Source organism: Lineus longissimus, chromosome 7, assembly GCF_910592395.1.
Source record: "Lineus longissimus chromosome 7, tnLinLong1.2, whole genome shotgun sequence".
NCBI classification, from domain to species: domain Eukaryota; kingdom Metazoa; phylum Nemertea; class Pilidiophora; order Heteronemertea; family Lineidae; genus Lineus; species Lineus longissimus.
In genome coordinates, this window is record NC_088314.1 from 18753157 (window position 1) to 18772941 (window position 19785).

General features: G+C 40.8%; 2 protein-coding genes across 10 annotated transcripts in view; one reads left to right on the forward strand and one right to left on the reverse strand.

Annotated features, from left to right (window-relative positions):
- The window catches only part of LOC135490975 (FYVE, RhoGEF and PH domain-containing protein 4-like), a 39543-nt gene extending 32158 nt beyond the window's left edge, over window positions 1-7385 (forward strand). For 7 of the 8 annotated variants that reach the window (XM_064776578.1, XM_064776581.1, XM_064776579.1 and 4 more), the window contains 4 exons: window positions 215-394; window positions 1025-1153; window positions 1483-1634; window positions 3761-7385. In XM_064776578.1, coding sequence (XP_064632648.1) covers window positions 215-394; window positions 1025-1153; window positions 1483-1634; window positions 3761-3887 — 588 coding nt within the window. In that variant the 3' untranslated portion in view covers window positions 3888-7385. Of the gene's footprint in view, window positions 1-214; window positions 395-1024; window positions 1154-1482; window positions 1635-2174; window positions 2265-3760 lie in introns of all 8 variants that reach the window. The other variant, XM_064776580.1, reaches the window with a different exon arrangement.
- A 1118-nt stretch (window positions 7386-8503) lies between these two features.
- On the reverse strand, window positions 8504-19612 carry LOC135490980 (NEDD8-activating enzyme E1 catalytic subunit-like). Of its 2 annotated transcripts, XM_064776593.1 has the most exons (15): window positions 19587-19612; window positions 18135-18240; window positions 17672-17752; window positions 17163-17326; window positions 16915-16958; window positions 16582-16646; window positions 16344-16499; window positions 15234-15336; window positions 14834-14947; window positions 14417-14470; window positions 13852-13888; window positions 13439-13520; window positions 12602-12702; window positions 11378-11496; window positions 8504-10256 (listed from the first exon to the last, which is right to left on the reverse strand). In XM_064776593.1, exons 1-15 carry the CDS (start codon window positions 19607-19609, stop codon window positions 10153-10155), a joined length of 1353 nt encoding a protein of 450 aa, XP_064632663.1. In that variant the 5' UTR covers window positions 19610-19612; the 3' UTR covers window positions 8504-10152. The 2 variants fall into 2 exon arrangements, with proteins under 2 accessions (XP_064632663.1, XP_064632664.1); XM_064776594.1 differs by lacking the exon at window positions 12602-12702.
- Window positions 19613-19785: the final 173 nt, after the last annotated feature.

Sequence of the window (19785 nt, forward strand, 5' to 3'; positions counted from 1 at the left end):
CCAAGCTTTAGCAAAGTTGCATGCATGACAACTGCACTACAGCATTGTGTTTAACTGCATTTCTATTTTCCTGAACCACGATTGAAAACAAACGGCGTACCCCTTTATTAAAGGCAATGGCTGCCAATTCAAGCAGGGACAGAACGACATCATCAATAAATAGAGTTCCGGTCCTGCTCATGGAGATTGAATGTTTACCTGTATCTTGTTTTAGCTCGTTTGCAATCGTTGCTCCGACTTTCGAACAAAGTTAGAATTTGACGAGAAGATGCATCGGGTGTGTAAGAGATGCCATGACATCATCGTTGCAAAGGGCGTCTCGTACTCAGGAGGGGAAGGTGTGGAGATCACATCGGGGGGTACGCCGCAGAAAGTTAAGCCGGGAATTCTCCAGGTAGGCCAAAACTTTGAGTTAAAGGGTAACTCGTGTCAAATTTCACCATATAATGTTTTAGCTGTTGTTGACAAATGACTACGTCACTTTCTCATAAATCGGTAAGGTTTTCGAATCGAAATGCACATTTTCTAGAAATTGATGCTTTTAATCCTGCCCGGACGGCTCGCTTCGATGCCGTTGAAATTGCGCTACGCCGACGACGTTTTTGTTGATGACGTCACAACATGAACATTTTCGTGGTCGCAGTGGTTTACATTCGATAAAACAGCGATTTTATAATAAATCTTATCAAAAATGGAAAGTTTGAGCTTTACATTTGTGATCAACAATTAATAACAGACGTATTTCCGCAAAGTTGTAAATCACACCATAGTATCACTTTAAGGGTTGACCATAGGCACTACCATTCTGGCTAGAATTTGAAATCTTCAAGTTTAATAGTGCGACTCCTGTGATATATAACCACAGCAGTAATGTATAGAGAAATTGCAGTGAACATCATTTCTGCATGTCGATGGGTTACAATTGACACAGTAAATATCTGGTGGAAAATACTGCAGGAAATTCTGTAATCGCCCAAAATAATTTTTTTTTCCTGATATGCTAAGCTGTCGATTTGACTTCCAGATCAAAGGAGACGACCCATCTGTGATGTCGGGAAGCCTGAAGGTCAGCATGGACGGCGGGAAAACGTGGAATAAACGATGGTTTGCTGTCCATACTGACTTTGTACTCTACTCCTTCAAAGCAAGAAGAGTAAGTTTGAACTCTTCCTTCCTCTGTTGCCGACTCTCTTCTTTTGTAAAGTAGCCTTGAGAAAATTGTAAGGCCACACCAATGTAGTCCCTTGGATAGCAGGCTGCTGACAAATCTGTTTTCCCAATGTGAAAAAAATGTGATCTTAATGAATCGTTTGAACCATGTCACAAACTTTTGAGTGACTGGAGGGCCTAAAATTGTATAAAAATGAACTGGCCTAGCCTAGGCTGGTGGCCAATTCAAGCAGGGTCGGAATGAAAACGTCAGATATAGACTTCTGGTCCTGCGCAAGGAGACTGTGTAAATATAATGATCTCCTGTTTCAGGATGTCGCCGCCACAAGTACGACCCCGCTGCCTGGATTCCAGGTGAAGGATGTCGATGAGGCCGATGACATCACTGAACCAAACGTCTTTAAACTCTGCCATACTCACTTGACATATTTTTACCAAGCTCCGACAGTCTCTGCTAAAACCAGGTAAGCAAATGTATATGGAGAGTTGGGGGTGTTATGGTTTAGAGTGCTGACATTCTGACTGAGAGATTGCGTATGAGGGTTGACCGACCCTTGCCCCTGCTCTGTAAAAAGTAACATGTTTTTTTCTCCGGACCCTGAAGTATTTCCATCTGTAAATGAAGAAAGTACACCTTATCCACAAAATTTGGAATGCTTGTTACCTTCCTGCAACCGAAGTAACCTCCTCGCTGGCAAACTTGATATTTTACCCTTGAAATTTGATTCCCCTACAGGATTACGGTTTCCTGCCTTCTACAGGCTTTGTGGGGAGTTACAGTTCCCCTACAGGATTACGGTTTCCCGCCTTCTACAGGCTTTGTGGGGAGTTACAGTTCCCCTACAGGATTACGGTTTCCCGCCTTCTACAGGCTTTGTGGGTAGTTACAGTTGCCGAACAGAGTACTAACGTCAAGATTAGGGGCAGCAGAGCGCACCGCCCTTCCTTACACTAAACTAAGCACTGATAATGTGGTGCATTATATTGCAAACCTTCTCTTCTAGATGGATGGAGACCCTGTCAGGACTTGTAAGAACTCTCTATAAGCCTCGGCACGTCGAGTATATTTCGATGGTCTAAAAAAGCAATCTTAGGTAGCCATTTGTATCTCATTTTGGTGTTTAGAAATTTAGCGGGGCCAGATTGCGATGATGGGGGCTATTACATGTTGAGCTTCTGTCCAAGCTAATAGTGTTCTCGGTTAAAGGAGAATTGTCTTGAAACAAAACCAGGCTGGCTTTAATGATGAACTTGTTTGCCAAAAGGTGGCAATAAAAGTGAGTGGGCCAATACAGTTCAGACACATTTGCGGTTGAAATTGGCTTGGCCTTGAAATCTATTGTGTACATATTGCCAGAATGTGGCTGTACTAGTTAGCAGTCCAATACAATTCAGATACTTTCATTGGTGAAATTGACATGGGCTTGACATGGTTTGGAAATAACTTGTGTATTGCACCGCTAACTTCTGTCACCTGCCGTTAATAAAGTTCTGGATTAGGTGTGCAGATAATTGATTGAGGATGATTTGGAAATGTATACAGCTATTGTACAAACCATTGGGTCTTCATTTTGGATGCATGTCTAAAGTGCCATCTACACGGGAACCCTGTAACAATCATTAGTGCTGACCCGAACCATCTCAGGACACTCCTCCTTTCAGTAGCAAGGGCTGCTTTGCAGGCACCTTCGATAATCAGAGTTCCTGTAATCGTAGTGTTCCTGTAATCATGGTGTCCCTTTAACATCAGTGTTCCTGTAAATATACAGTGTTCCTGTAATCAGTGTTCCTGTAATCACAGTGTTCCTGTATTCACAGTGTTCCTGTAATCACAGTGTTCCTGTAATCACAGTGTTCCTGTAATCACAGTGTTCCTGTGATCACAGTGTTCCTGTGATCACAGTGTTCCTGTGATCACAGTGTTCCTGTAAATATACAGTGTTCCTGTGATCACAGTGTTCCTGTAGTCACAATGTCCCTGTAATCACAGTGTTCCTGTGTAGAGGGTGCAACAGATATACATCACCCTGCACATCAAAATGCGTGCACAGTTGGCATGCAGAAGGTTTGTGTATATTTTCCGATGCATCCAAGAACTGCCACCTGCCACCTGCCACCGGTGCCAGGTACTATATCTATGCTTGCAAAGCAATAACACTGCTTCTCTTCTTTTAAAAGGTGGCAGTAGGTCTTGAAGAGGGGTAGTGGTCTTTTTTGGAAAAATCTGACAATCGCGATCAGAATTTGGGACAGGTATTCCCACTCATTTGTCCTCAGATAAAAATGTTTTTTGCATGAAATATGAATAACTTGGTTGATGGTTTTCATGGATTTTGGTTCGGATAAGTGGCTAAGGTTTGGTCTGTCCTGACGCAAAGGTGAAAATACTTTTCTCCTCGCTCAAATTAAACAATTTGTGTATGACATCAAGTTACTTGTACTGTTTTTTCGACTTTCATTTATATCTCTGTTCTTTTTTATTGCACATTATTCATGATATACGTGTCATTTTGAAATGATATCACTGATAATTTGCTGAATTGAAAGCATCATACATGTACTTGAATTTTTAACCCTTTTCCTGTTCCAGGTGGATGGATGTGTTGACAAGAGTCGTGAAGGCCGAGATCCCCTCTATATACATGAACAATCCCGACCAAAGTGAACCAGGACTAGAATTGTCTGACAATGAGAATAATAGTGAGCCCGCTGATTGAATAACTATCAGATATGCTTAATATGCTTAATATGCTTATCTCAGAAATAGCATGTAGCTTCACTATAGATACCCAAGATGAGTCGCGGTGGTGTGAATGGAATTGTGGGAAATTCTTACGGTCAAAGCGCTGCTCTTGTTCGGAACTGTTGATCATCGACTCACCAGGGGGCATTGGATGAACATTATTGGACCTTTCATGTATGTGTCACTGAACTTTAAATTTTTTACATAAATGATCGGTTATACCTGGTAAAAGTTCTGTCCTGTTTGTATGTGCTCAATGGTAAAAGTATAACTTGTGCTAATTTTTTGTGTCAAATTGAAGTTTTAATGAATGAATTTTGATATATTTTATAGTTTTGTTATTGGATTTTATTTGTCAGAAGATATTGCTAGAGGCTTCCTATTTTGAAATTTACAAATATTTATGAAATCTCGTCATGTTGAATGCATAATTATTTTATTGGAGCTACTACATGCAGAAAAAACCGAATTTATTCATCTGTTTTTTATCAGAAGGAAAGCATCATGCAAACAAAATGGTCGTTCAGTCTTTCGGGCCTCGAACCTTCGACCTCCCATTCATGAGGCAGATGCCCTAACCACTAGGCCACCGGGATTGGTTTTTCACCGAAAAAGCTTCCTTTAAATATGTTGGTTAAAATATATCGGTAGAACATCCCGTATATCCCAGAAAGTGATAACAAGAATTTAATAAAGTCTGGTCTTTATATATTCTTGGGAATAGTTATTGAAATATTTCATGTATTCAAGAAAACAACATTGTAAATAGAAACATAAGTCGTAGTTCCACCTATCATAAAACCCCGTGTTTTTTCAAGACCCTTGTCTTCGCCGTGTGTCAAAAAACCCATGGCGCACTTACACCTATCAGTGGTGTTAGATAATGGTTAATAGCCCCGGCGACAGGTGCGCTGTAGGTAGGGAGCTCTCCTGTGTTTCTTTCCCGTTGGAGGGGAATTTCGCATGCGCAATACCGAGGCAACTACACCGCGCCATCTGTCGCCGGATCTTAGAACTTGCAATTGCCGTGTCTATTCAGATTCCACCTATCAAAAAACTTGTGTTGAACACGGGTCTAAATTAGCCCCCGATTAGCCCCATCGAACTCGATGGGGCTAACAGACACGGGGATTTGACACACGGGTCTATTTAGACACGGTAATTCATAGGTGTAAGCACAAAAGACACGGGGATTTGATAGGTGGAAGTACGACTAGGGTTCTTGAGAGCTTTACTCTGATGAGGTTGTTGGCTAATCCTAATCCCATGCATTGTGATAATCTATTGAGTGATCAATGATCAGGACTTTCGCCAGTTTTGCTGAAAGATGTTTATTTGATCAGGTGTAGTTTGATGAATTGATACCGACCTGGTATTGGTTGTCCCATCAAGGGTGGTGCTAAAATGCAGACCAAAACTGAGGTGTACCAGTTTGGTATCAATATACATTCTGAAACATCTCAAATTAAATAACAAGTATTGTGGTTTTAAATGCGTTTTGACTGCTTCCATATTTTTCACCATCACAAGCCGCTGAATTCAAATCGAGGCTTCATTGGTGCATAGTGCATTTGCACTGTCAAGTGTGTGCGGTTCATTTAAACCCAGGTGTTTTAGAACTACAATCCCAATACAGTGGTCTCCTTTGTGTAAGTTATGCACAAAAGAAATTGTAAGGGGCTTCCATGGACACAGATGTACATACCCTTTCCTTGGAATTAACCCCCTGGAATATGACAGGGGTGTAATGATAGTTTAGCGTGTTAACGCATTAATTTTATTTGTGCCAAAGTTGTGTCAAAGATGATTTTTAACGAATATTTGGTAGATGTTTTGTAAATAGTAGATTGGACTTCTTAAAGTGTATTAACCTACAGGCTTTTTCAGAAGTAAATGTCCACACCCTTTTGGATCGTTTCAAAAAAACTGCTTGTCCAATTTCTTTAAAGTTTGTTTTTTCTTCAATCTAATTGGGAGATCCATGAGGATTTTCACATTTCAGTAATAATTGTTACGAAATAAATTTTGTTGTAGGTATCCTTGTACATTGCAGTAGTACTCTGATTTTGACAATTTCTGCTCTGTACTGCTTATTTCTGGATCAATTCTGACGTCATCTTCAGGGTGTTTTCATATATCTCTTCAATTCTGTCAAATTTCATTAGAAAATATCTGTTGAAAAAAATCAGCCCCTGTCAAAATCTCTCCTCCCCCAGTGCACAGCGGCCCAAAAATACGTAGATATTTACTTCTGAAGCAGACTGTAGGTACAGACTAAATTTGCCTAAAGTTGATGATAATACTCTTAAGAAACTCTTTAAAAATTGTATATAGAATGTATACTGTTGTATTGTCCTTTGAATATTTTATAGTTTTGGGTCTCAAAGACCGTCTGAAAGTAGTTCAAGACTCCCAGAATTGTGATGAAATTGCAAGGAGCATGTTAAATGCACCTAATATTCTAGGTTATATTTGTGCTAATAATTCTAAAGGATTTCGGTCCAAATTATCAATGTTTGTAATGGAGACTTTTTGAGTCGGAGTCAGTGAATGGATTGTGAGTACGAGTTTAACATTTGGTGTGGGCCTTAAAGCGAACTGGAACCGCCAAGCCAGTTCGTATGACCTCGTTTTCATTTCCCGCGTATCGGGTGATCAGAACGAGGCATGAATGAAACATGGCGCCTAGCTGTCAATCATTCAGTGACGTCACTACTATGGAATTTACTACGAAAATTCATGAATGAAAGATCGCATGACTCGCGTGATTCTCGCATGACTCTCAATAATAAAAAATTGAACTGCGCATGCTCGGGCACTGGGGGCGGAGCTACAAATCTGAACTCGAATAGGAAGTTGGAAGTTTGACTTTCTCGGGCGGGAAAGTCGAAAAGTTGAATAAATCGCGCGGCGGTTCCAGTTCGCTTTAACTTGGTTTATTCAGGAAAAGGAGTGCATGTTATGAAATGTATTTGTTTTAAACCCTTTTTGCTCCTAATTATGTACTACTGTAATATATTAAGAGAAACATCCAACTGGCAGCTTTAAACTTATACTCAGATGAGACGTCTTCGATGATACGGACGTTCAAATAGACTGCTGCAGTGACGCCCGGCAAAATCTGAAACTGTGATGTGCACAGAGGGCGCTGAAAATCAGGTATAGTAGACCTCTCTATTAAGGACACTCGGGACTGATAAGTACTTTCCTTAGAAGAGAGGTGTCCGGATTAGAGGTCAAATTGAATGGAACGACCAATTTCGGACCAAAACATGTCCTTTATAGAGAGGGTGTCCTTATTAGAGAGGTGTCCGTTATGGGAAGTTCCATTGTATTTACATTACACAACGTATATAGAGTTACGTACAATTGGTATAGAAATATACAATAAAAAGATATGTACCATAAAATTAATGTACACTAAAGTGTACAATAATTATGTACAATATGTAATATACTTTTAAAACATGAAGCGTGTCTTTGTCTTTTGTTGAATGGAAATGTAAACCAGTGCGGGGAGGTCATGACACAATGGCTAGAGCGCTGAGTTCATAACCAGGAGGTCACTGGTTCAACTCTCTAAAGGATTATGGCTGTTTTGTCAAGCGTGTAGGATATCCTTGAGCAAGACACTTATCCCTACATTTCCTCTCTTGACCTAGCAGTATAATAATGGGTACCTATATAACTTGCTTTGGGAGTCACCTTCGATAGGCCAGCGTCCTATCCAGGGGGAGTGATACTTCTCTTTGCTGAAGAAATGGGCTGCAGGATAGCTCAAACGTGATGAGGCTTTATACCAATGTCAGATGTCTTCTGGGCTCACTGCATGAATGTATGGTCTGTCATCAGGGCCTTTACACATGCATACAGTCTGTCCCAAGGCCCTTTGCACACGCATATGGTCAGTCGTCCGGCCCACTGCACGTAATATGTGACCCGCTCTACCAAAACTAGGCGCTTGTCGCATCTGAACTTGACAGGTTGATACGGACTTGTTGTTCATTTCCCTATTGTTGACCTTTTGTGAAATCTATTACAAACTGATTTGGTCACATTCAACAAAAGGTCTACAATAGGGAAATGAACAACAAGTCCATATTAACCTGTCAAGTTCAGATGCGACAAGCGCCTAGTTTTGGTAGAGCGGGTCACATATGGTCTGTCCAGGGGAGGTTGTGTATCAATACACAGGGACACGCAACCCAGTGTCTGGACCCCTGGTCTTGATCCAAAGAAAAGATAAATACTGCCAGAGCATACACTGAACATACCGATATTGCAAAAATACCACTTTTCTAGTAGTGATGGATGGCTAAATTTGACTCCTTACCAATGATATCGATTTACCAGCTAAAATGCTACATTAACCAACAAAGCTATCATTCTGTACACAATCATATATTTCCAAAATTGTACAATTATATTAGAATTACACAGAGACACCAACACGGTGCAACTAGTGGAGTGAACACAGGTTTGAGAAATTAATATCAATCAATAGCCCCCCCCCCCCCAGCCCCTCCACTTGACAGACAAACAACCCCCCCCCACCCCCTCCCCACCCCCCACTGACAGCACGTCATGTAAAAGAACATTCTTTAACAAGTGTTGTCAGAGGGATGGTGTTTGTCAGTCGAGGGGGGGGGCAATTGAGCTCTAATTTTCACGTGCCTGTGGAGTGACTTGAATATCACCATCACGAATTCTGAACAAAGTGTGACCCGCTCTACCAAAACTAGGCGCTTGTCGCATCTGAACTTGACAGGTTGATACGGACTTGTTGTTCATTTCCCTATTGTAGACCTTTTGTGAAATGTGACCAAATCAGTTTGTAATAGATTTCACAAAAGGTCTACAATAGGGAAATGAACAACAAGTCCGTATCAACCTGTCAAGTTCAGATGCGACAAGCGCCTAGTTTTGGTAAAGCGAGTCACAAATGGTTACATGTGGGCCTAGCTCATTCCTGGAATAATATTGTCTTAACAGCCAATGGCCCACTAGCAAATGGATCAATTTGTGATATTCAATACACACCATAAAAGGTGCTGGTTGTCTGCTGAGCCTTGCTTTCAATAAACACATCAACCCTTTGGAGCCCACACAGCCAATTGCAGCCAATCAGGGAGCCCGTACTATTATCCATAAACGCATCAACCCTTCAGAGCCCACACAGCCAACTGCAGCCAATCAGGGAGCCCGTACTATTACCCATAAACACATCAACCCTTCAGAGCCCACACAGCCAATTGCAGTCAATCAGGGAGCCCGTACTATTATCCCCTCCACACATTTGTTCCATTAAAACTATTCTAGAAAGGTTCCATTATTTCATAAATTTGATTGAACTTTCAAGCTGAGATCCCCGCCACTTTCACTGAGACCAAAATGTCGAAACTCACAGTGGGAAAATGAACATGTTGAGGGCCTTGCTAAAGTCTTTTTCAGATAGATCTGACAAAAGGTACTCGGCTGACCTCTTGTCAATAAACTTGTGTCCTACTGACAGAGGTGTTTGCTATTTGAGGTTCCACTGGACATCAAGGTGGCCCAGACAGGTTAAATCAGTATAAAGCTTTATAAAAGGCGGCAATTATAATGCAGACGTCATAATATTTATAAATAATAGAGCAACAAAATATACTTCAGACTGCTAGGAAACATCGTAAGTACGTGAAGGATATATTTTAAATTATGATAACGCATGTAAGCTTTTTAGGTGACACGAATTTTTAACACGCAGACTATAGATCACAGGTCTCATTACAAATGCTACGAAAAAAATTTAGATAATTTTTTTACCCATCACATCTGATACAAGCATTTAGGAAACGTTTGTTCTCGGATTCTGATGGACTAACGCAAAAAGTCTGAAACATTTTCCGTGAAAAAATCTTGTCCTTTTACGACACTCACTTGCTGAAAAATGCCTCCAAAATGCTTATTTTTGGTCCAATTTTGAAAATTGAAAGATCCACAGAGAGTTGAGACAGATAGCTCTCCATTCCAGCTATAAGATTCAGCATAAAGCAGGAGCGAAATTTTTTAAATCTGCTTAATATTGGAAATTTGACATCCCCGATTGTTGTAAAATTGTCAAAACCTGTCGACTTGTCAGTCTCTTTGGACAGAATCCCTTGCAAAATGTCAATGTCTTTCAGGCCTTTGGGAAGGAAATCCATTCAATTGACCCAGTCTATCTTGCAGAAAACCATCCGACGTCATCAGCACAAATATCAATCTTTTTCCATTTTGCTCGTGAGCTGTAGTTGAAATGTCAATGAACTTGGTGAGGTTAAGTCAGCTACGTATATTTCTTGTCCATCTTCTAAACCGAGTTCTGAAATCGAGATGAGAAGTCATCAGAGTGCAGTTACCAAGGTTACTGGTACACAACTGAATGGACTACAAACTATAGATGTCGTTTCTGTGTCTTGTCACTACTGACGCTACACTGTTGTGGATAAAATGTGAGAAGTTCTATTTAAGATTGTCGTTAAGATAGCTTTATAAATGCCAATATGTCAATACATGCAATTTAACAACAACCAGAAAAGTATTTTAGTCAGACAACACTTCCACACTGCAAGAATCTGTAAACAACTTCCACACTGCAAGAATCTGTAAACACCTTCCACACTGCAAGAATCTGTAAACACCTTCCACACTGCAAGAATCTGTAAACAACTTCAACACTGCAAGAATCTGTAAACAACTTCCACACTGCAAGAATCTGTAAACAACTTCCACACTGCAAGAATCTGTAAACAACTTCCACACTGCAAGAATCTGTAAACACCTTCCACACTGCAAGAATCTGTAAACAACTTCCACACTGCAAGAATCTGTAAACAACTTCCACACTGCAAGAATCTGTAAACAACTTCCACACTGCAAGAATCTGTAAACACCTTCCACACTGCAAGAATCTGTAAACAACTTCCACACTGCAAGAATCTGCACCGGTACAAGACTTTTTCATCATAGGTGAAATTATATCAAGAGTAAACATGGTGGGTAAAGGTAACGGTTTGCCGAAGAAAAATATGTGCTTACCTGTAGAGGAAATAATGACACAAAAGAAACAGACAAACGATTAGTTCAATTTGAGGGGCGCATTTATTATTTTTATCTGAATGTACCCCTCCAGCACTGTAATGGGACCGCCTTCTTTCTATTGCGTTACAAAGTTAAACCAATACCTTTATCCACCGTGGTAAATAAATGACTATATTTACGCTTGAGGGGTTGTAAACCTTGAACATATGTGACCCGCTCTACCAAAACTAGGCGCTTGTCGCATCTGAACTTGACAGGTTGATACGGACTTGTTGTTCATTTCCCTATTGTAGACCTTTTGTGAAATCTATTACAAACTGATTGTGAACAACAAGTCCGTATCAACCTGTCAAGTTCAGATGCGACAAGCGCCTAGTTTTGGTAGAGCGGGTCACATATTACCTTTAAGAGTTTTGGACAAGTTTTCTTTCGTTTTCTCCTCAATGGACTTGACCGTCTGCATGTAGAGGGTCTTGTTTTTCCCGTTGATCATTGTGGTGACTCCCGGAGATCGTAACATACTGAAAAAAAGACGAATATTTGAGTGACGGTAAACACATGAGACCCATCACAGCAAAACGAGATGCATGTCGCACAGAAGATAAGCCTAAATGACACCAGGGGATAATGAAAGAAATTGATGTACTCAGATTTCACAAAAGGCAGACAACAGTGAAATGACCTACCAGTCTGCCTCAACCTGCCAAGCTCAGAGCAACATGCGCCTGGTTTTGCTGTGATGGGTCACATATATACTATTGGATAACTGGGGTGTTGCAAACTGTGAAGCAGTTTCATTGAAACATAAGGAAAATTCCTTGTCACGGATGTGTCAAATATGTGGATATCACTCAACCACAGGAAGGTGGAATTACTCTACATAAGTGCACACCCCATGTGTATTCCAACCCGACTCCCTTTAGCAAATGACGCTTGCTCACTTCAGTAAATCCACACCCTTCGAACTGCTTAAATGTGACTCGCTCTACCAAAACTAGGCGCTTGTCGCATCTGAACTCGACAGGTTGATACGGACTTGTTGTTCATTTCCCTATTGTAGACCTTTTGTGAAATCTATTACAAACTGATTTGGTCACATTTCACAAAAGGTCTACAATAGGGAAATGAACAACAAGTCCGTATCAACCTGTCAAGTTCAGATGCGACAAGCGCCTAGTTTTGGTAGAGCGGGTCACAAATGAAGTCAAGCACTGAATAAAGTCTCCAACTGTGTGCCTTTTATTTCAATAGAGCGTCAGAGGTGAGGGACTGGATGAGCAGATTATGGTGCATTTTACAAACACATGGCATTCCGATTAATAAATGAAGCCCAATTCAATGCACTGGACTGGAAAAAAGACCAGTGACCTGATCCAACTCTCCGTGGACAGAACCACAAGGTGGTGTATTGTTGATAGCTTAGGGTCACCCCAATGGCTGCACGGCTGCGGGAAATGATGATGATGATGATGATGATGATGATGATAATGATGATGATGATGATGAATTCAATGTGTCAGAATCTACAAGCGAGGCTGCTTCAACTATAACCTGGAGACGTGTTGGCATGAGGCTGTTTCGACTTGTAAAACTTCCGCAAAAGGCTAGATTTATTCAAATACTCACTAGGCAGCACTCTCTGTTAAATAATCTAATACCTCCCGTAGTTTGGCTTCTTCTGAAAACTGCAGTTTCTGCGGGATCTGACTACAGGCAAGACAATCATCCTACAACAATGTCAAGAAGGCAGACGTCACCATTTTTATCGTTTCAATCAAACGCCGAAGATTAAAGTCGGTGTACGAAAGGAGATTAAGGTCATCTACAGCAGTAGATTAAGGTATCAATCTACAACAGCAGATTAAGGTCAGATCAATCAACAGCAGTAGATTAAGGTCAGATCAATCAACAGCAGTAGATTAAGGTCAGATCAATCAACAGCAGTAGATAAAAGTCAGAGCAATCTACAGCAGTAGATAAAAGTCAGGTCGATCAACAGCAGCAGATTAAGGTATCAATCTACAACAGCAGATTAAGGTCAGATCAATCAACAGCAGTAGATTAAGGTCAGATCAATCAACAGCAGTAGATTAAGGTCAGAGCAATCTACAGCAATAGATAAAAGTCAGGTCGATCAACAGCAGCAGATTAAGGTATCAATCTACAACAGTAGATTAAGGTCACATCAATCAACAGCAGTAGATTAAGGTCAGGGCAATCTACAGCAGTAAGGTATCGATCTATAGCAGTTGATGAAAGTCAGGTCAATCAACAGCAGTTGATGAAAGTCAGGTCGATCAACAGCAGCAGATTAAAGTCAATCAACAGCAGCACAGAAAGGTCAACTGACAGCAGTAGATTGAGGTTAATCTAAAGCAGCAGATTGAGGTCAAAATCTTTTGCTCTGGTCTATGAATTTCCGTTAGCAGATGGCGTGGGCAAAGACAAACCGGCTCTATTTACCTTTTTCTCTGCTTCAAATGTATAGGTATAAACTCCTTCTGTATCATTGAAGTTCACATAATTGTTAAGTGGCATACAACAGCTGGAAGAGAAAGTGAAGACATGAAAAGTGTTAAGACTCTGACAAAATCGACGTCAGGTTTCTGTTGCACAGTCCCGGGACTGTCACTTTGATAATCTTTACATGCCATGACAGAGGAGACAAATGAAAAAGAGTGAAATACAAGTTTGGATACAACACTTTATACCGGACAACTCTACTGTCTCAATGCGCATTACATGTACATTCATCCCCAATCAAATCCAGTTGAATGTACAGAGTGCTACTGGCCATTTTTCGAACCCAAGACCTTCTGATCCCTAGTCAGGCGCTCTATCACTGTGCTACAACACTTCCTGAGTTATGGACTAACCTTGTGGCAATCTTGAATACCTCTGTTGCACAAGCAGCTGCAAAAAGATAGAACATAGCAAGATAGAACTTTATATCATTCAAAAAGAAGTCAAATGATTCTGGGCTGAGAAAGGTCAACAGCTAGAGAAAGTGGGGAATCGGCCCTATTCCAGTGTTATCATCAATCATCTGCTTAGTCAGATAATCATGCCAAAAAAGACTGATGAAAGTGACTTCGGAAACAGAATCCAGAAGTAGGCCAGGCAGTGTGTGTTCCAATGATGTAATTGAGGGGCCCAACGTTGATCAGAAAAACAAGCGCTTGACGGCGTAACCTTTTTACTTTCTTCAGTCAGCATATTTACAGTAGAACCTCTCTATTAAGGACACCTTAGGGACTGACAAGTGCTGTCCTTAATAGAGAGGTGACCTGATTAGAAAGGTCAAATTGAATGGAGACGACCAATTTTGGACCGAAACTAGTGTCCTTAATAGAGAGGCTGTCCTTAATAGAGAGGTTGTCCTTGATAGAGAGGTGTCCGCTAAGGGAGGTTCTACTGTACTTGAAGGGCCAGACAACTCACCTGCTATCACTGCATTGGTCGACGCAACTGCCGGAATAATTCGTTTAACTACACCTGGAAGGGTTAACAAAATGACAGAATGAATTTGGATTATCAGTAATCACGTCCATGATATTTTCGATAAATTATGCCACGGACCATCTCAGGAGGAACATCAGCGCTAGTCACCTCTGAGGTCCCAGGTTCAATTCCAAGTCGGTCCCGGTATACTCATATGAACGAGAGGGCGACTGCCTTCGATAGGGTAGGTTTCCTCCGGGGTCTCCGGTTTCCTCCTACATACATTACAATCGCCCAATATTGTTTAAAGAGCTATTAATGTCCTAGTTAGCTCTCAACTCATTTTTTAAAATAAAGCAACCCCAAGCAGCCAACTCTGTCAAGTCATTTTTTAAAAGTCACAATAAAATATCTTACCCTGAGTTAGTCTATAATTTACGCCAACTATTCCATATTTATTAGCTCGTTCTACAGACTTCTCGAATATCCATTGTATATGACTAGGGTCATCACCATCAATGGCTACACTTGCTGGAAAAACAAGTATAGTCTTAGTTATCAATTGAAAAGTTTTCTCACACTTTGAAAATCTGATTAAAATATGGTTAAAATATTGCCCTTAGATCAGCACTCACTTGTACATAAATGCCTCCAAAATGCTTATTTTTGGTCCAATTTTGAAAATTCAATAATCTACAGAGAGTTGAGATAGAGGATTTTTCAATCCAGCTACCCAATTTAGCACTGAGTAAAAGGAACAAGTCCAAAATCCACCTGAAATCGAGAATTGACATCCCTGAAATTGAAAGGCACTCACCTCCAAAGGGCTTTTCTTGTGGCCATTGAAGTATTCTAACATATTCTATACAATGCTCAGGAAGTCGGGGCGTATTGGCTATTGTGCACATAGGAAAGTTAATCTGAAAGGGGATTAGTCACAAAGGAGAGTTAATCTGAAAGGGGATTAGTCACAAAGGAGAGTTAATCTGAAAGGGGATCAGTCACAATTATCAATCAAGGATTTCTCATATATAGGTTTCAGCATAATGGCTTGATTTGTCACAGGGCGAGATAAGACGCACCTGTGTTGGGTGTAAGTTAATCCTAGCATCCTCGAATCCCTCCCTTCCACAAGATGCCAAGTTACAACATCAAATTTATCAACTACCCATTGCGCCTCACCTGTGGTGGGTATAAGTCAAGTGTACATTCCACACAAGCTATTTATCCTGGAAGTATGACTCTGGTGTTACCCTTGGATCCCTCCATCCCACAAGACACCCAGTACACCAAGTCACAACATCAAATTTCTCAACAACCCCTTCACTAACCTGTGGTGGGTATAAGTCAAGTGTACATTCGACACAAGCTATTTATCCTGGAAGTATGACCCTGGCGTTACCCTTGAATCCCTCCGCCCCACAAGACACCCAGTACACCAAGTCACAACATCAAATTTCTCAACAACACCTGCACTAACCTGTGGTGGGTATGAGTCAAGCGTACACTCCACACAAGCTATTTATCCAGGAAGTATGACCCTGGCGTCACCCTTGAATCCCTCCGCCCCACAAGACACCCAGTACACCAAGTCACAACATCAAATTTCTCAACAACACCTGCACTAACCTGTGGTGGGTATAAGTCAAGCGTACACTCTACACAAGCTATTTATCCTGGAAGTATGACCCTGGCGTTACCCTTGGATCCCTCCATCCCACAAGACACCCAGTACACCAAGTCACAACATCAAATTTCTCAACAACCCCTGCACTAACCTGTGGTGGGTATGAGTCAAGCGTACACTCCACACAAGCTATTTATCCAGGAAGTATGACCCTGGCGTCACCCTTGAATCCCTCCGCCCCACAAGACACCCAGTACACCAAGTCACAACATCAAATTTCTCAACAACCCCTGCACTAACCTGTGGTGGGTATAAGTCAAGCGTACACTCGACACACGCTGTTAATCCTGGAAGTATGACCCTGGCGTTACCCTTGAATCCTTCGGTCCCTCCGTCTACCATAGGAATGATTGTAGTCTGGTCCACCATGCTGTCCTCATAGTTGAGAAGACTTAACTGTAACAAATACACAATGTTTACAAAGGTATAACTGTAATTCAAAGGATTCTAATGTGATTTACAGGCTCTTGAAACTTACCAACATTCCATTAATCCACCGCCTTGCTACGATGGAATCCAAACCACAAACAACAATGTGAAATTCTGAAAAAAACAAAAGTAACCTATAGTCTGATAAAGTAGAATCAAAGTACATGTAGTAAAGGTTTATTAAATAAAAACCTGTTCATCTTTTCCTAATTTCCATTCTTCCATTTCACCCAACTGAATCATTTCCCTAAACTCAGCAAAACTTCAAATTTACTTAACTGACTACTTTGCATAACTGGCAATAAGCCTTTTACCATAGTGATTGGTCTTCTTTCAAGGAAAGGTACTTAATACAATGTATACCTTGGGAAGAAAAACTTACTTCTATAGAAATCTTCGTCATAATCTTGAATTTTGCAAAAATGGCTGAATTTTTGTCAAGATGTCATAAGATTAAAGGATGTCTACAGGTAAATAAATCACCAGGCACCAGGTTGTTATCAATAGCTTTTGAAAACGCCAGATCTCGCACTTCAACAAAGAACAGCTCGATTCCTCCAACCTCATGAATATTCCAATGGCGGTGTCATCTCAACATATCCACAAATTGTATTTTCCGAAAAAAGATACGGTGTGACTTTACATCCTGGTACTCTCTCGTTGACGAATCTGGCCGCCACTTTTGCCTTGGGTTGACCGACATCGTAATGTCTGAATAGGAACTGTCGGTTCAGGTTCGAGACATCGATGGTGTCCATGTCTATGACGTCGATCAGTTGGAATCCCATCAAAGCCTGCAGAGGGAAAGTATCAGAAGGTAAACAATCAGATAGCATGAGTTGATTTTCCTCACCTTCTAAAAATATAGCTCAAGACTGCTGGTCAGAGCTTTAAGGCCAAGAACCGACAGTGGCAAGAAATTTTACGGCGATATCAAAAACCATTATATGTATGGTGGAGTGGTAAATCCGAGTCAATTTTGATGGTAAGGCTGTTCACTATTACTTACCACTAACAGCCTGTGGAGCTGAAGAACCAGGTTTTCACTTTCAGGTGCCCTTTTGAAATAACACTAACAGGACACTGGACCAAATGTCCTGGAGATTTCTGGGCAGGATGAACGATTTTGAGCCACTTACCAAATCCTTGAGTAATTCACACCCAAGACCACCAGCTCCCACCACAAGTATTTTACAGGTACTTTTGATGAAGTCGAGCATCTGAAAGTAAAACATAGACATAACTTAGTTGTGCATGTATGTTTGGTACTTTCATTTATGAAGAGTTCAAAAAGGCCTAAAAAAATGTCTGAAAAGGTAAACATGTTTTAAATTTAAAGCCTTGTTTGATTTTAGCAGTTCTAGGTGTCACAACCAAGGATCACTAGATTTTACTGTAGCCTAAGTATTTGAAGTTGATGCTTGCAGGCACAGCAGGAGAAAGACTGCTTGTCACACCATGATACAATATGAGATTGAGCAATGTTCCCAAAAATGTTGATCCTCTGAATAAGAGCAAGCAGTCAATACTTCTTGCCTCTGTCATGTCTGCACACTTGAAGTGAAAAAACAAATCTATCGCAGGAACGGACAAGAATCCTACCTCTTTGCTTGGCTCAAAGTCAGGATGTGCGAAAGGGCCTGTTCTCTCCATGAACTTGCACAGATGATTCCACCTGTCAGGCCACTCCACATCCTCAACAGATGTCCTGGAAAAAATTTCATGTATTTACAATAGCGCCCTTTGGCTTAAACTTGGATATTTTACAATGGCATTGCCATTGACTTTTACTGATCTTTCTGAATACTGCCCGAATAGCCATGGTACAAAATGTGGTATGATGATTGACATCCATCTCCTACGCATTCCTCGTCGATCACTGATTCACCGGCGCACCTGCAGCGCTATGACCAATTCAAATGTGGCGTCTGGCAATACAAAGCAAGGTGGCTACGTATTGAGTGGCTACGTTCGATTTGCAATGCTTTTGTGAATAAACATAATACGGCCACTGGGACTTGAAACAGGAAAAGAATCATGATCATGGGTCACTATCAGGGCCCAGTGCCAGTAATCACTGCCTCTTTACTTTCATTACCAGCTATTGCGGGCCTAGCCAATTAAGCCAATTAGTGCACCTGCTTAATTGGTCCTGGCAAGCCTAATGGAAAATGCATAGGAAATATCAATAAAGTTGGCTTTTTGGGCGGGGTGTTAAAATAATCCCAACTCCCGACTTCTGACACAATTCTATATATGTCTAGGTATTTACTGGCAAAATTTGGAGTGATTTGGATGGAAATTCGATGTGTCCATCTATAGGTTGAAAATTTTGGTAAATCTGTAATGCTTCACTCGTAGCCCGTAGTGTAAATTCCTGAGAAAGTGGGTTTTGGGGGCTTTTCTAGCTGCGCTAGCTCCGAAACTATACATTTGATACAAACTCCCGACTTCAGAAGTGGTTGATATAACTCTTAGGATTATATTCCCAAGATTTCAGCTTTATTGGAGAAAAATTCATAGTGTCCATAGGGGGGTTGAAAATTGGAGGATTTTCAATTTTTTTCCCAACAAATATGCGAAAAATATTACTTTCCACCTAGAATTAATCAAAATTTCGCAAACTATCTTAAAGTACTTCCTTGCAACAATCATTTGTGAAGCTTTCAAAACTTTTGGCTGATTTATTTGACCCTAAATCAGCAAAAACCAAACATTTTAGTGTTTGTATGCACCAATGCACAGGAGGCTAATTGCCAGATTAATTCACACCTTTCCAATCTCAAACAATAGGAATGATGGAGTCTCCCTCTATTCAAAACAGAGTGTGCTAGGCCCGCAATAGCTGGTAATGTTAGCATGCTTGGCTCTACTGCCTGGCTCTATAGCTCTGGCTGCGCTTGTAGGGCAACTACATTTTTTTCCAGAAGGGCGATCTACAAATAGGCATATGGAACTTTAACATTAACAATATATCTTGGATCTAACACATCAAAAAACTTCAAATTTTGGTAGACGACGGAGTTTGAAGCCAAAATAATACGGAAAACTGACATTTCTTGTTCTGTGTTCGCCATGTTTTTCGGCTCAACTTCCTGGTGGAAAAGTCTGCAGACCACATTTGTCAGAAAGGTATTTGCCATTTCAGAGCCAAATATTTTGTTCAAACGCATTCTGTAGCAACATATCGTTCTTTTAAATCATGTTTAATGCCGCAGAAGCTTTAACTTAATGTTGAATTGGCAGACTTTCT